The 14,898-nt window shown below is 37.8% G+C and overlaps 1 protein-coding gene across 1 annotated transcript in view; it reads right to left on the bottom strand.

Annotated features, from left to right (window-relative positions):
- The window catches only part of LPCAT1 (lysophosphatidylcholine acyltransferase 1), a 50,792-nt gene extending 44,160 nt beyond the window's left edge, over window positions 1–6,632 (bottom strand). Inside the window, exon 1 of the mRNA XM_015821174.2 lies at window positions 6,570–6,632. Within this exon, the coding sequence (XP_015676660.2) occupies window positions 6,570–6,623 (54 nt within the window). The 5' untranslated portion in view covers window positions 6,624–6,632. The remainder of the gene's footprint in view (window positions 1–6,569) is intronic.
- Between the last annotated feature and the right edge of the window lie 8,266 nt (window positions 6,633–14,898).

Genomic DNA, 14,898 nt, shown 5'->3' with positions numbered 1-14,898 from the left:
TGTAGAACCTTACTTTTTTCACCATTGAATTTCATTTTGTTAGATAGCACCCAGTGTTCAAGTCTGTCCAGATCCTCCTTTATCCTAAGCCTGTCTTCTGGAGTGTTGGCTATTCCTGCCAGCTTGGTGTCATCTGCAAATTTGATGATTTCCCCATCTTCGCCAATCAAACAAAATTCACATACTAATCCTCTGAACGGGGGTTCTTCCACAGTTAGGCACCAGAGACTGTTGCTGGCAGCTTTCAACATAGTAAAAAAGAAGAAAAACTCTTTTGCCATGACATGGATATAAAATTCTCACATTTAGTCTGGATTCTGTTTAATAACACAGACACTTTATGGGCTTTTTGCCATTTGGCTGGTTCCTTTTGAGGAAAAACAAATTCTTTTCATATCAGCAGAGCTCTTAGATATCATAATCACTATGCTATTCTAGAATGGTAAGACACCAGCAGATGCTAAGTAGTAACTGGTGAGAATAATTCTTATTCACTGTTTAGTAAACAAAGCACTACCTACATTTTAACCTTGAGTTCATAAGCAGCAGAGCCTCAAATTGAAAGTTTATTTATAACTCTATTAGATTTTCAGTGAGATCAGGACTGGTGTTACCTAATAAACAGGTATTTTATATTCTGTCATTGATTAATCTATAAAGTTTATAGAAACAATTCAAATAATTATGGACTGTCTTTGATGGTAACTAAGTCCCTAGAGACAGCCAGCTTGGTGTAGTGATCAGGGCATCAGGCTAGAACCAGGGAACTGTGAGTTCTAGTCCTGCTTTGGACATAAAGCCAGCTAAGTGACCTTGGGTCAGTCACTTTCTCTTAGCCCTAGGAAAGAGGGAATGGCAAACCACTTCAGAAAAACCTCGGGAAGAAAGCTGCAAGGACATGTTCACACAGTCCCCAAGAATTAGACACAAATGAATGGAAGAAAAAAAAAGTCCCTAGATCATATACCAAAGAAAACAAATAGTATGATAGAGCATTACAGATGGACTATCTTGCAAATAGAATTATTGCATGCAAATTGTACTAAGACTCATTGGATAGCTCTTGAGGGGACAGATGGATTTCCGGGCAAAAGAAATAGCAGTTAAAGTTGAACATAAACTTGAAATACTTCCTCACAAATTATTACCGTATTTTCTGGCGTATAAGACGACTTTCTAAACCCTGAAAATCTTCTCAAAAGTTGGGGGTTGTCTTATACGCCCAGTCGTCTTATATGCCGGAAAATACGGTACTGTACCAGAAAAAGAAAGATATGATTACAGGTACAAATGAAAACTGAACTAGCCACAGCAAAAAAAAAAAAAGTGAATATTTTTACTGCATTTTAAAAAAGAATACATGTAAGGAGACTTTATACCTAAAATAAGTTGATGAAAAAATAAAGTTGTCTTCCAGTTACGTTGAACTCCTGTGACTTCATAGATACAGGCATTTAGTTATCTCTGCAACAATATGGAAGTGATTTTTCATTGCCTATTTTATTTTAATTTTGGAATAATAATTATGTTGTCTAATGTATGTTAATTTAACATGTGAGATTACATACTCCGGATCCCCGCAATTGTGTTCAGTTTCTCTGAATATGTATATAGTTGTTTAAGATTGTAAGATGTACCTTATTCTACCTGGCTCAGAGTTTTGCTCAAGAATCTTAATAAATCTTAATAAATGGCAGGTGTTATGCTTTCCACCACACAACTTTATCTCTGCCCCAAGTTGTTTCACTAAACAACTTTAATAGCATGTTAAATATAAACAAACACACAAAGGAACTAAAATTAAGGATCTGATTCAATTCAGCATAAATATGACAATTTTCCAATGAAATTAATGGAATTTAAGGCAATCTAATTTGTGCATTTTCAGGGTTATATTAAGCACTTCTCTTGTCTCTGGTGAGGACTCATCTGTTAGAAACCACAGATGAGAAATATGCTATTTAGATCTTGATGATAGGATGACTATGAAGCAATGTGATTCAACAAAGACTTTTTAAAAAAAAAATGAGTAAAAATCTATGTAGTGGAAGTTAAATTTGAATCATCTGAAATATTTTCATTCCATAAATACCATCTCTATATCTAAATTAGCAGATAAGCAACACAATCTGAAAATTACTCATACCTATATTCCTCTTTGCCTTTTCTTCTCCCTGAAAAACAGTATCCACCTTCCCCCCTTATTTTGTATTCGATCTCTCATTTATATTAACATTATATTATATGAAAACAGCTGAGTGAGCCAGCAGAAAAGATGCAATATAGATGCAAGGCAAGCAGTTTTGCAGCTGGTCAATCCCATGAGATGATTAGTTTCCTGGGTTCAAGAAAAAAGAAATAGCTACAAAAAACAATTAGAAAAATTCTATGTTATGTTGTTAATCTTTATGGAACATATAGAATTCTAGGATTTTTTCATGCAAATTATAACTTTTATCCTGCCTTTATAATATGGTAACGTAATAATTCAAGGTGACAAATATAACTAATATTCCTGCCTATTTTCCACACAACATTCCTATGAGGTGGGTTGGGCTGAGACTGAGTGATTGGCCCCAAATCATCAAGCAATGTTCAAGGGATAGACTAAAACTCACAATCTACTGCTTTCTAGTTCTCTTAAAACTCTTACATGCCTAAAAATCTAATTTTTGTTCTTAACTAGGTAAAAATATCTTTGTAGTAAAAAAGTAACAGGAATTGAGAAGAGAATCTGCTACTCAGAAAAAAAAACATATTAATACATTTAGTTTACTTTTAATCATAGAAGCACATAACTTAAAAATAAATGTTTCTAAATAGTTACATAAAATAAACACTGATAGGAGGTTTAGATGCATATTAACACATTTCAGTGCTATTATCAACCAATTCATAATTATTCAGGAACTACATGAAACTGAAATGGAAAAATGAATTTAATTCATGCTTTTTAGTTTCATTTGTTATTTGATATTTTGGGAATCCTTCTTATACAAACAATAAGAACAGGATTTTTTTAAAAAAAAACACTCAAACATACATGATGTTAAGTGCTTACTAAATCCACTATTTTATTGAATATCACTTATGCAAAGATCAGAAGGTGGGATTCCCTATAGTCCTCAAACAATCCCCCAACTCTCAAAGTTTTAGGCTGCAAAAAGAATAGGGGCAAAAAATCTCCTTCACCTACATAGATTTTTCTTAAATATCACACCAAGGTTCATAATGTCGTTTGTTTGATTTTTGGATCTGATTTAATGTGTTGTGTGAACCCAAATAGGGATTGGTTAACAGTTTTGATTGATTTGTAAAGCCAACTAAGTATGGAATGATTAAGTAAAAATTTAATTCACTGTATCTTGGGTTCAACGTAAATATCAATCCTGGTTTATTTCTAGCCTGATGTGAAAGGGGAGGAAGCAAATTAATTTAAACCTTTGCATGGTCTGCTTAAACTAACACTGGTAACATCAAAACATAGCTTAGTTTAAGGAACACATTGGATTTGTCAATTAATATAGGAAATATAACAACGTTCTGTGAATANCATGCGTGGTTCCGCCCCCTGCGCCGGCCGAGGCGTAGCTGGCAAGCGGCAGAGACGGAGCAGGCCGACCACCAGCTGGCCCAGCTCAAGGGAGGTAAGGCACCCGCCGGAAAAGGGGGAAAAAATGGCGGACAGCCTTGCTTGGCGACCCCCGTGAAATGGTCGATCGACCCCAAATAGGGTCGCGATCCATAGGTTGAGAACCGCTACACTATACTGACTTGATATACACTTTTCATTTTTTTATGTTGAGACTTAACCTGATGTTTCACTTTCTCTATGCCTTAGCACAAATAGGGAAAGCTGCTGGCAAAGAAAGGTGAATCAATGACTAATTATCATTGATGACTGGGATTAGACAGGTCTGAATGGACACATTTTTAATTTCATGCATAATTCTGGAACTAGAAAAGAGGACATAATAAGCACATTTTTCTAGTGTTTATACTTTGATTTTTTTTAATAATTCAATTTTATAAATCACAGAGCAAAGATTCAAGGAAATCATGAACAGTTTTAGCTATCTTAATGAATATTTAAGGAAGCTAAAAAATAGTTAAGCTACCCAAAAGTAGTACAGTACTGTTATCAATTTACAAGTTTTGTATAGTCTTTTTACAATGTGGCCACTACAAACACCACTCTGTTTGTGACATAGCACCAGGTATCAATGCAAATTACTTCTGTGATTTCCAGACCACATAACTATTGTACAGACAAAATGCCTTCCTCATCATGCTCTTGCACACAGAATATTACCAGAATATTGGTGCCACTACTATAAAAAAGATAAGTGGATCAGAATTCTATGGTGATGCTACCTACATGAAATATTGTAACTACTCTTGGGTTCTCTGTACATACTCTGAATATCCTGTATTATTACTGTTAAAAGAACGTCACAAAAGAACACACATTAGGCCACAATTTGTTTAATCCACTATTTCCAAAATCAATTAATTTTCAGACATATTAAAAACCCCAGAGAAGTTCTGATGCAAAGTCCTCAATCAAATGTGAGGTATATATCTTATTTCATGTTCCTATCCTTGGAATTACAACGTAGCTGAAGGTAAACTGATAAAAATAACTGATAAAAATAAAATGGCGTTAAAATGGCCTCTACAATAATTTAGATATTAGGACATTAAGCTAAGGTTTCTTTGCAACTAAACTTTTAAATGTTTTTAAGATTTTAAGCATATGTATAGTTTAGTTGTAATGAAAATCACTGCTGTACTTCTAAGTAATCTTGATTAACCACTGGGTTTGATTAAGCTTGAATTACAGCAAACCTCAATCATATTCAGCTGCCACAGTCAGTTTGCCATCACCCTCTGGTGAATATAGTAAGCCCAACTTTCTCATTTTGGGCTACATAGATATGGAGATTAAAATTGTATTTATTCTCAGGAGAACTTTAAAACATAAATATTAGTAAGTGAAGTATGGTTCTTATTCTCTCAAATAGAGCAATTTCTTTGTAAAGATGGTAGGGCAATGACCTCAAAGCAGAGTTCAATTCTTTCTCCCTCTAATAAAACAAATCCTACATATCAAGACAGCTTCTGTTCCAAGTCACTCTTCTCTTCTTTTGACTTCTGCAGCACATAATTGGTAGGTACGCATGAATGCATGAAAAGATGGGGCTGTTTTGAGTACATACCAAGAAGTATCTGTCAGTATTCTATATCTGAGATTGGCTGGTTTTCCTAGAACCAATTAAGATATATGTACTGTATTTGTTTCTCAAAAATGCAATCACAGCCAACTGGTTTACTTGGGACTGATAGTTTTGGTCTTTCATGCCTGCAAGACCCCCAAAAATAGTACCATCAAGAAGTTATGTCAGCTTATTTTGGGAGTCAAAATCACATGGGTGTAGGAACTGAATTGGATACAATGCTCTGGGAGACTCCAGCTTAAAAAGGTAATAATAAATTGGAATACTGAGGACAGTTGAATAATCCTAGTGAATGCGAATTTTCGGCAGGTACTGATAATTGTTTCTATCCATAATTATTATTAAGACAGCAATCTGAAGTAGCAACAACTTCAGGGATCAAGATCTTGCAACTCCTTGACTACCGTAGTTTTGCCTTCAACCAAACAAGGGACTACAAATAGTGCTAATAAGCATGGGTGCCCAAAGAGGTGGTTTGCAAGGATCCACCTCTCAATGCTTTGTGTCAGGATTCTGAAGGGCCACAAAAACATACCAATAACTATGATGGACTGGGGGAAAAACTTCCAAAAAGAAAAGAAAAAAGGGGGGCAGGGCACACGGAAAGAGGGAGCCCCAAACAGCAACAACTTCTTGATATTACTATTTTTGGGGTCTAGCAAGCAGGAGAAGACCAAAAATATTAAGTCCCAAGTATACCAATTGGCTGCGATTTGCATTTTTGAGAAACAAAAAATATAGCGTGGGGTTTATTATTATTTTTTAAGAATACCTTCTGGAGTTACTCTACTTATTTTAATAATTTGGCTCCATCTACTGTGGCCTTCAGCTCCCTTTGTTAGGATAATCAAGCAACTAATACCCGCCTCTTCCCACATGTAGCTGCTGCCCTTCCTCCCCTACACTAACCTCAAGGGACACTTAGAGGCAACAGCCCCAGCGCATAGCTACAGCTCTAGATAGAAGGAAGGGTTCTAATGCCTGCGTTGGTGCTTACGAGGCTAACAAAGAGTACCGTTTCTTGCTAACAGGCAGAGCTACCCACGCTGTTTCGCTTTCTCGCTCTCAACACGCTTACCTCTTGTTAATACAGCCCCGAGAGGTTTTGTGGAGGTCTCAGGCGCAGACACGAGCAAGCAACTGCTGCTTCGCGGGGGCGCGCACACACGCATACTTGTTTGGAGACCTAGGGAGTGGGGGGGGAGGCACCATTACGTATTTGGGGCGGTGAAGTGGCTTTCCTTTGCTTTTTTTTTTTTTTTCTCCTGACGCTGGCCTGCTTGCACGCATGCATGTGTACGCGCGTACACGCGTACCCACATACACACCCACCTTTGCTTTCTGGAGGGCGCTGAAGTGCAGCCGGTGCACGAAGGGGCTCCGCATCGGCGGAGGGGGCGGCCCGCGTCTTTCTCCGCTGCCTTCCTCCCCATCGCCGTTGCCTCCGCTCCGGGTGCAGCATCCCCGGCCTTTCAGCCGCATTGTGCGATGCGAAAGAGGAAGGGGGAAAAAAAAAAAATCGAGGGGCGAGAGCGCGAAGAAAGAAAATGGGCGCAGAAAAAAGAAAAAAAAGAGAGGAGGGGGTAAAGGGAGGAAAATGTATTTCCGATGAAGGGAAAGGAAGAGTAAATGTCGGGGTTGCGGTAAATAAACTAGGCCAACCGGGGCTGCCGTCGACAACGTAGTTAGCGGAGGTGGTGGCAGCGGCGGCGGCGGAGGAGGAGATCTAGTCAGCGACCCACCGTGGGCTCTCCCTGAACCGGCAGGGAGTGAAAGAGGATGCGCGGCTCTGTCAGACGCCGCTCACCAGGCTTCGGCTTCAGCCCCGCCCTCAAGAAGGTGCATGCGCAATAGGCGCAGTGATGGGGAAGGAAAGCGCGACAGTCGCTTGGCGGTTTTAGGACAAGGGGCGGGAAAAGTAGGAGCAAAGAGGAGGGAGCCGGGTTCGTCCGGAGGAAAGAGCTGGCCGGCAGGCGCGCGGTCTTCATTTAAAAGGAAGTGATTTATTGATAATCCTCTTCCCATCCTTTGGACACACCTGCTTCCAATCTCTTCCAAGCAGAGCTTTAAGCAAACCTGGTTAGGGGACCTTCCAATTATTCAGTGATTTTTTTTAAAAAAAAATATCATTAATCCTTTTCAAAAACAAGCCATACACGTTGATGTATTCGTGCATAAGATTTCTCCCAGACAAAGTTGGCTTTTCATTTACATAAGTACATGGAATGAGGGTAAGAATTTACATTGGTAGAACAAGCATAGATTCTGTAATGATTGGTTAAAGCCAAGGGTAGTTATTTAGGTCTAAAATACCTGGAATTAAGTGTCATGATACTGAATGTTCTTCCAAATAAATGTGCAGGAACGTTACTAACATTACCACAAATACATCTTGAATTAAGTACTGTTGTAAAACATCTTTTATAAAATACACAATTGTATTATGAGTGGCAGAGGGGATAAGAGGTATTGCTTAACTCAGTTTTCTAAATGGAGACAAAAAGCAAGACATGGCTTCTCAGCAATAGTGAGCAAAAATATTCATTAGTGCATGATGTTCAGTAGTGGTATTGATTTCAAAAGTGTAGCCAAACAATTCTGTTTTATGTAATAAAATAGATTGTTGCCCATAAATTGTAGTCAAAGTTATTTGCACATGGGTACTAGTCCACAGACTATCAATCTCTGCCTGTATATAGAATACAACTTCAGGTTTGCTTTCTATCAAAATGAAATAAAAATACTACCAGAAATACTTGGTGGTCTTCTTTTTTGACCTTAGATTAAGAGACATCAAAAGTGATTGAAAATTGAATTGTTCCTTGAAATAAGAAAAGGATAGTAACTGTTTCAAATGAACTGTTTTGCAAAGCTAGATCTCTTAGGAAAGTTTTAAAAGTTTTTTTTTTAGGTTCAAGTGCAGAGGCAACTTTGTTTATGTATCTGAATTCTACCGTGTCTTTTTATATTGACAAGCACAGCTCTTACCTCTACTATGAGTTTCTATTCTGTTACAGTTCATTGATTAACTACAATAAAGACAATGAAGTATGTAAATGCTAGGGTACTTCCTCAGAGTGGGACTTGCTGATGTCAGCCAGGATATTTCATAATCTGCTTTTATAATCCATAGTTCAATTTTTGCAGCTTGTTTCAGGAGGCATCATTCTATGGTTGGTGCCCCTTTACAATAAATGTTGACAGTGATCGTTGTTAATTTTATGAACAGTCCTAGGACTGTTTAGTAAGTTAACTGTATGCTACTGGCTATTGACCCTTATGATAAGGATAACTTTGCTCACTGTCTTGAGGGGTTTTAGACTGGTTTTATTGTTCAGCAGCTTTTCTCAACCTTTGGAGCCTGAAGGAGCCCTTAAAGTATTTTTCAGGCCCCAGGGAATCCCTGCATGTTCAGACTAAAATATAGGCCAGTAGGTACAAAATAATTATATTCATGTGTAGTCCTGTATATTTGCATTAACAAACTAAAGAAATGTTTCCCTTCCCTCCCCACTGCTTTATGAGTGGCTCCTACTGCTGCTCAGGTCACACCAGATTGAGATCTCCTGCGCCTGGCCTGAGACAGAGTGCCCACCCTGGGCCATCTGGCCTGAAGAAAGGCAGGTATATGCCTGCTGCCACTGGTGCCCAGGCTAGTCCTAGATCTCTGTCTTAAGACAGAGCCCCCACCACCACCACTGTGACTGCAGAAAAACAGCCCTGCATCCTTAGAAAGGCAGGTGTGTGCCTGCAGAAAGGCAGGTATATGCCTGTTGCTGATGGTGCCCAGCCCAGCCCAGCCCTAGATCAGTGCCTGCCCTTAGAGAGAGCCCCTCCCTCTGGGCCTCTGCAGTTACAGAAAGGCAGGCCACACCATCAAGGAGAGCCCTAGCACAGAGACCCTGGTAGCATGTCTCTCGTGTGCTCTGTACCGCCTACTGCTCCTCCTCTCCTAACTCCTCTTCTACATCTTGGTTTTCTTAGCATCCCTTCAGGAGTCAGACACTAGATACACACAATGTTAAAGGGAGGACTTGGGTTAAGGAGAGAACTTGTTTCCAACAGCAAGGCAACAGGAGTTAGCATATCAGAAATCTTTATTACGGTCATAGACCAGCATTAAAAAAATAAAATACAATTTTAAAAGCTAAAAGATGAAAAATGCAAAAGAAAGGAAAAAAAGCAGTTACTTGCAGATGAACTCAGCTAGGCAAATGTGAATTCCAAGTCAAGCCATCCAAAGTCAAGCTGAAGATTTACAATGCCAAGTCAAGGAAAGGACAAAGGCTTAGTTAATTAAGCCAGAGTAGTAAATAACTATATTCTAAGGCTGGGTCACAGAACATGAACCTAAATGCTCAAGTTGCTTCCTGCAAGGGAAACCCAGTTCTGTGAGACTTAAATCCTCTCCCTGCCTAGCTTGCACAGCTGTTGTCAATCTTTGCTGGTTAGTCTTGCTGCTTGCTTGTAAGTTGCACACTTCGGCAAGGTACAGAGGTTCCAGGAGGAATTGCTGGGCAGGGGCCAAGTGAGTGCCTGAAGCAGCCTATGTTGCAGCTGAGCTGATTCTGAGAGCTTGACATCCTCCCTTGCCACTTCTTGGTTTGGCTTGCTCCTCACTCCTCACCTCATGCTTTGCTCATCACCCTGCTTGTGCGCAAACCACAATCCTGCCCGGGATCCAAGCATGCTCCAGTGGAGGCTAGAAGGTTTTTGTTTTGTTTCTTTTTTAAAAAATAAATCATGATTTCCCAGGGAATTCCTAGTGCTCCAGTTGAGAATCTCTGTTGTAGAGAAGGACAGAGGAGACTTTGGAAAAGGCATGCATTAGTTAGCAAAACATGATTTAATTGCATGACGGGAACAGACATTAGAATTAAACTTAAACTAGATCTGCCTTAACTTTGGTATCAGGGGATCAGTGCCAGGCTTTTAAGACTGATATTATCCTTTCATGGTAGGCCATGTTAGGAAACTAACTCCATTAAAAAATATTGGAAATCTATTTTAGTAATATAAGGTATGGTGACTATCTTGAAGGCCTTTTTTCCCTTCCTCTTATACTAAAGGTTGTTAGGATGGAGTCATTTTATGCTTCTAACATGATTTCTTTTCCTGGGCTTAAAAATGTTTTGCTAACTGTAATATTCCTTTTCCAAGGCCATATTTATGATTTTCTACAGATCTATACCAAGTGATTTAAATTACCGTAAAGGTGGATTAGTTGAGTGTAATTCTGTACCAATTTGCCACATGCAAGAATTTTCTTGTGAATGTACTGCTTGTATTTGAAGTTATCTTTGAAAATAAAACTGCAAAATACTAAATTAAGAGAAAGATATATTTATTAGATTTATATCCTGCCTTATACAACTCAAGGTAGTATACCCAATGCTCCCTCCTCCTATTTTCCATAACAACAACAACCCAATGAGATAGGTTGGGCTGAAAGAGAGTGACTAGCTCAAAATAGTTCAGCAGACTTCCATGCTGCCACTCATTTTGACTTGCTAATTTTCTTTATGGGCAGGGAAGTGTTCATAGAAGAAAGAATTGTTCTCATCTACCATTATGTGATTTCTCTGCCTATGCAGAGGGCATTACTTCGAGGCCCTCTGTGTGTAATTTTAAACTATTTTTCAAATTATTTATTTTTCAAAGCACTGTTATTAGGCATACTATAGCAGGGGTGTCAAACTCGCAACATCATGTGATGTGTCACAACGTATCGTGACTTTTTTTTCATTGCCAGCTATGGGGTGGGCGCGGTTTCACCATGATGCATCCAGCCCATGGGCCGGCAGTTTGACATCCCTGTACTATACTATTCTTTTACATATATAAAAATCCTGTTATTCAGAGGCTTTATAAGCAGATTGGTTAATCTGTAGTACTTCTGCAAAATAGTGTAAAGCTTTCCCTTATACAGTATCTGTTGATGATGATGACTTTTAATGGAAACTTTAGACATAAGAGTACATGCATCTGTACATTCAGGTTTTAACTAGGGAACTTTAGTTTATCAAAGGACGTAAACAGCACCTGATATCTGAGTCATAAGTGGCTTCTTCCCCAAAAATAAACATATTTTTGGAGATACTCATACTCTTAGATATACATATCCTACTTCAAGAACATAAAGTATCACTTATCTTGGAGAACAGAGAGTGCTAGAAATTGAAGTATTTTGCTGATACTTGATTTCCCCTCTAGAAAGGCATACAATACTTATAAATTACAGCTCACTCAACCTAATTTACCTTCTATAAATAGAGTAGTAAGTTGTGAAAGAAGAGCATTACATGGTTAATTTACATGCAAGAAAGAATTTCAGCAAAGGCAGTTTGCACTTCTGAAATTCCATCATCTATAGTACATTGGTTTTAAAAGACTCTTCTCTTCCATTTAGCTATTCTTACCACAGAATATTAGGGCATGTCTGAAGATGCAGATTTATCAGTAATTATTTGTCTTTGTGTCTTTATAATGCATAATACATGTATATTAATATCAGTTTAGATCCAAGAAAATCAAAAGCATTGGGATTGTTAATCATCACTTAAGCTCCTCGTTTCCTACCAACTACTTTGTAATTTTAAATCTTAAATTTGTTATATGAAATAATTTCAAATTGGCTATGGAATCTGCTTTTATATTATCTAAAATTATTTTGAGGGGGGGGGGAGCTTGATGCACTCTGAATTTGGTTGTTTTCTTACAGATGTTTCATTATCCAGACTAGGTAACATCATCAGTGCTAGTGATGTTTAGTATCAGAAGCGAGTGCTGTAATTATTTTTACATTCTAACATTCAAGTACATACAGTACATAATTAGCTGTAAATAGAGCTGTGACCAATGAGATTTAGTTTGTCTTATAGGTTTAGGTTGATAGTCAGGGGGCTTACTTGACAATGTTTAGGTGAATTAGTCCAGTTGCCAGTGTTTGCATTATACTGTACTGTAAACCAGAGGTCCCCAATCTTTGTGGCTTGATGGCCCGTCGGGGGGGGAGGGCGGCGGCAAGAGGAGAACCAGGCTGTGCAAACAGTGGGCTGGCATGCACATGCATGCACACACAGCTTGACTATTTGACCTGTGCAGGCATGCGTGCTGACCTACCGCTCCAAGTCATGCTGTGCAAGTATGTGTGCGCTGGCCCGGTTGCAAATAGGCCACGGCCCGATAGTGGGCCACAGTACGGGAGTTGGGGACCCCTGCTGTAAACCATAAAGTTACCATACTGGTCATAGATTGACATAGATCACTTAACCTGATTATTTGAACATTATTTTAACCTATGTTTAAAATATCAGCTCCTATTGCTTTTGGATTTCCTCTGGCTTTTATTATGCTGATAAGATTAAAAAATGAACCAGAGAAGAGAAAAGCACATGATTTATTTGACCAGCCTTTTAGTTCTTATTTTTCAAATGTATATTCCAGCTATGCCTGTAGGTAAACTGTTCTTAAATAAATAACAATAAAACAATAGTGAGAATTAGTATGTTAGAAAAAAGAAACCAGAATTGCAAGAGGCTTACTCCTGTTTTTATTCAAAGTGTGTTTCATTAGGAGATTTTATTCTTTAATTGCAGGTGAAAGAGATGTGCAAGCACCATTTTGAATATTATAACATAGATTCACAAACCATTTTATCAATATTGTATTAAATGCATTAATATTTTGCTACTAATGTTTTATTGCTAGTATTCAAATTTATGGCGAACAATTCCCTACTTTTCTTCCTTCTCTATCTCCCTGTATTATCTTCCAGCCTTCAAATAAAAATACTATATAAGTAGTTCTTGACTTACAACAGTTCATTTAGTGACTGTTCAGAGTTCCAATAACACTAAAAAAAGTGACTTATGACCTTTTTCATACTTATGACTGTTGCAGCATCCCCAAGGTCACGTGATCAAAATTCAAATGCTTGGTAAATGACTCATATTTATGATGGTTGCTATGTCCTGGAATCATGTGATTGCCTTGTGCAACTTTCTGACAAGCAGTCAATGGGGAAGCCAAATTCATTTAAACGACATGTTACTTACTTAACAGCGGTGATTCGTATAACAACTCTGACAAGAAAAAAACTCACTTAACAAATGTCTCACTTAACAACAGAAATATTGGGTTCAGTTGTGGTTGTAAATCAAGGACTACCTGTAGTTATTAGTAAGTCGAATCAGAAAATTAAATAACAAATCAAACAATATGTGTGTTATGATGACTAGCAACTGTGACAAAAGCTATTGTGTAAAGCATGGTATTGTTACCTATTCTTCCTGATTCAGTGACAAATGCCATAACATGCAAAAAAAAGTATGAAATAATAATAAAATATTTGGGGAAGAATATTAACTAACCAGAATTCATATACAATTCATATGTGTGTATATTTGCATGTAGCTATTTTATTACTGCAAGTAATAAGCATTGTTATTATAAGCAAAAATGTTTTATTCAATAGGATGAAGTGTTAAAAAGGATAAAGAAGCACAACATTGAATATGGATGCCATTTTGGATTTGGGCTTATGCAGCCTGCTAAACCCCAAGCCAGATTTAACAAAATATAGTTTCTGTCAGCTATTTCAGGTAGTCTAGACAGGAAACCAAAACCATGAGTAATAATACTACCTTAATTATAAGGTTAGAGACAGCTTTTTCTTCCTCCCCTTACTTTACTTTCCAGACAACTAGGAAGGGTCCCTTCACACACTTTCTTCACCCTCTGTTGTGGGTTTTTGTGGGCTTTTATGTTACCTGTGTAGCTCTTCTTCCTGTTTCCCAAGGTTATTCTCATAGCCTATTACATAACATAGTATATGCAAGCAATTGACCCATTCTACTATTTAGCTGTTTGTAATTCATTCTTTCCAGCTTAATTTTGTCTCATCAGAATTTGGAAATATAGCATCTAGACTGGATTAAAATCAAATAAATAATAATAATAAATAATTAGAGCATATATTCATGTAACATTGGAATGATTGATTGATTATGTGGCATCAAGTCAGCATTAGGTCAGAGCAACTACATAGATAGATTTTCTTCTTGATCCAATCAATTGTGTGTCATCAAGTTGGTGTTGATTCTTAGTGATCACATGATAGATTTTTCTACAATCTATCATTTGTCTTGAGCCTTCCTGATGTAGGTCTTGAAAATGTTGGGAACAAGGGACCTGGTATATTAGATTGGAATTAGACTGGAATTATTCTGATCCAAGAACAGCCCAGTTGTCCAGAAAAAAGATTTAGAGAAGCTTTACTATTTTGTTTTTTAAATTTGTGGTAATGTTCATAACTATTTATATTTTAGTGTTCTAGAATACTTAGAATTTATTTCAAATAAGAACTAACACAGGCTTTCAGTTTCACAGCCAGTGAAATCAGTGATATGTACTATATTTTGACAGAATTCCAGCCCTAAACTCACTCAGGACCATCAATCTCATTGAATTCCTTGGAATGTAGCTTTGCTTAGGGCTGTCTTATGTGTCTTTTGCCTTTTGGTTTGCGAAAGTGGGAAATAAAACACAGTATTAGTTTTCTACAGAACTGCTCAGTTAGAAACAAGTTTATACCTGACTTGCAGTATTGCAGTCAATGAAAGGAAGGTGCATGAGGTGCTGGCAAGCATTTGGTAAACCA

Source organism: Protobothrops mucrosquamatus, unplaced genomic scaffold, assembly GCF_001527695.2.
Source record: "Protobothrops mucrosquamatus isolate PMUCROS unplaced genomic scaffold, P.Mucros_1.0 scaffold1266, whole genome shotgun sequence".
Taxonomy (NCBI): Eukaryota; Metazoa; Chordata; class Lepidosauria; order Squamata; family Viperidae; genus Protobothrops; species Protobothrops mucrosquamatus.
The sequence above is the reverse complement of the archived record's forward strand: the minus strand, read 5'-3'. Positions and strand labels throughout refer to the sequence as shown.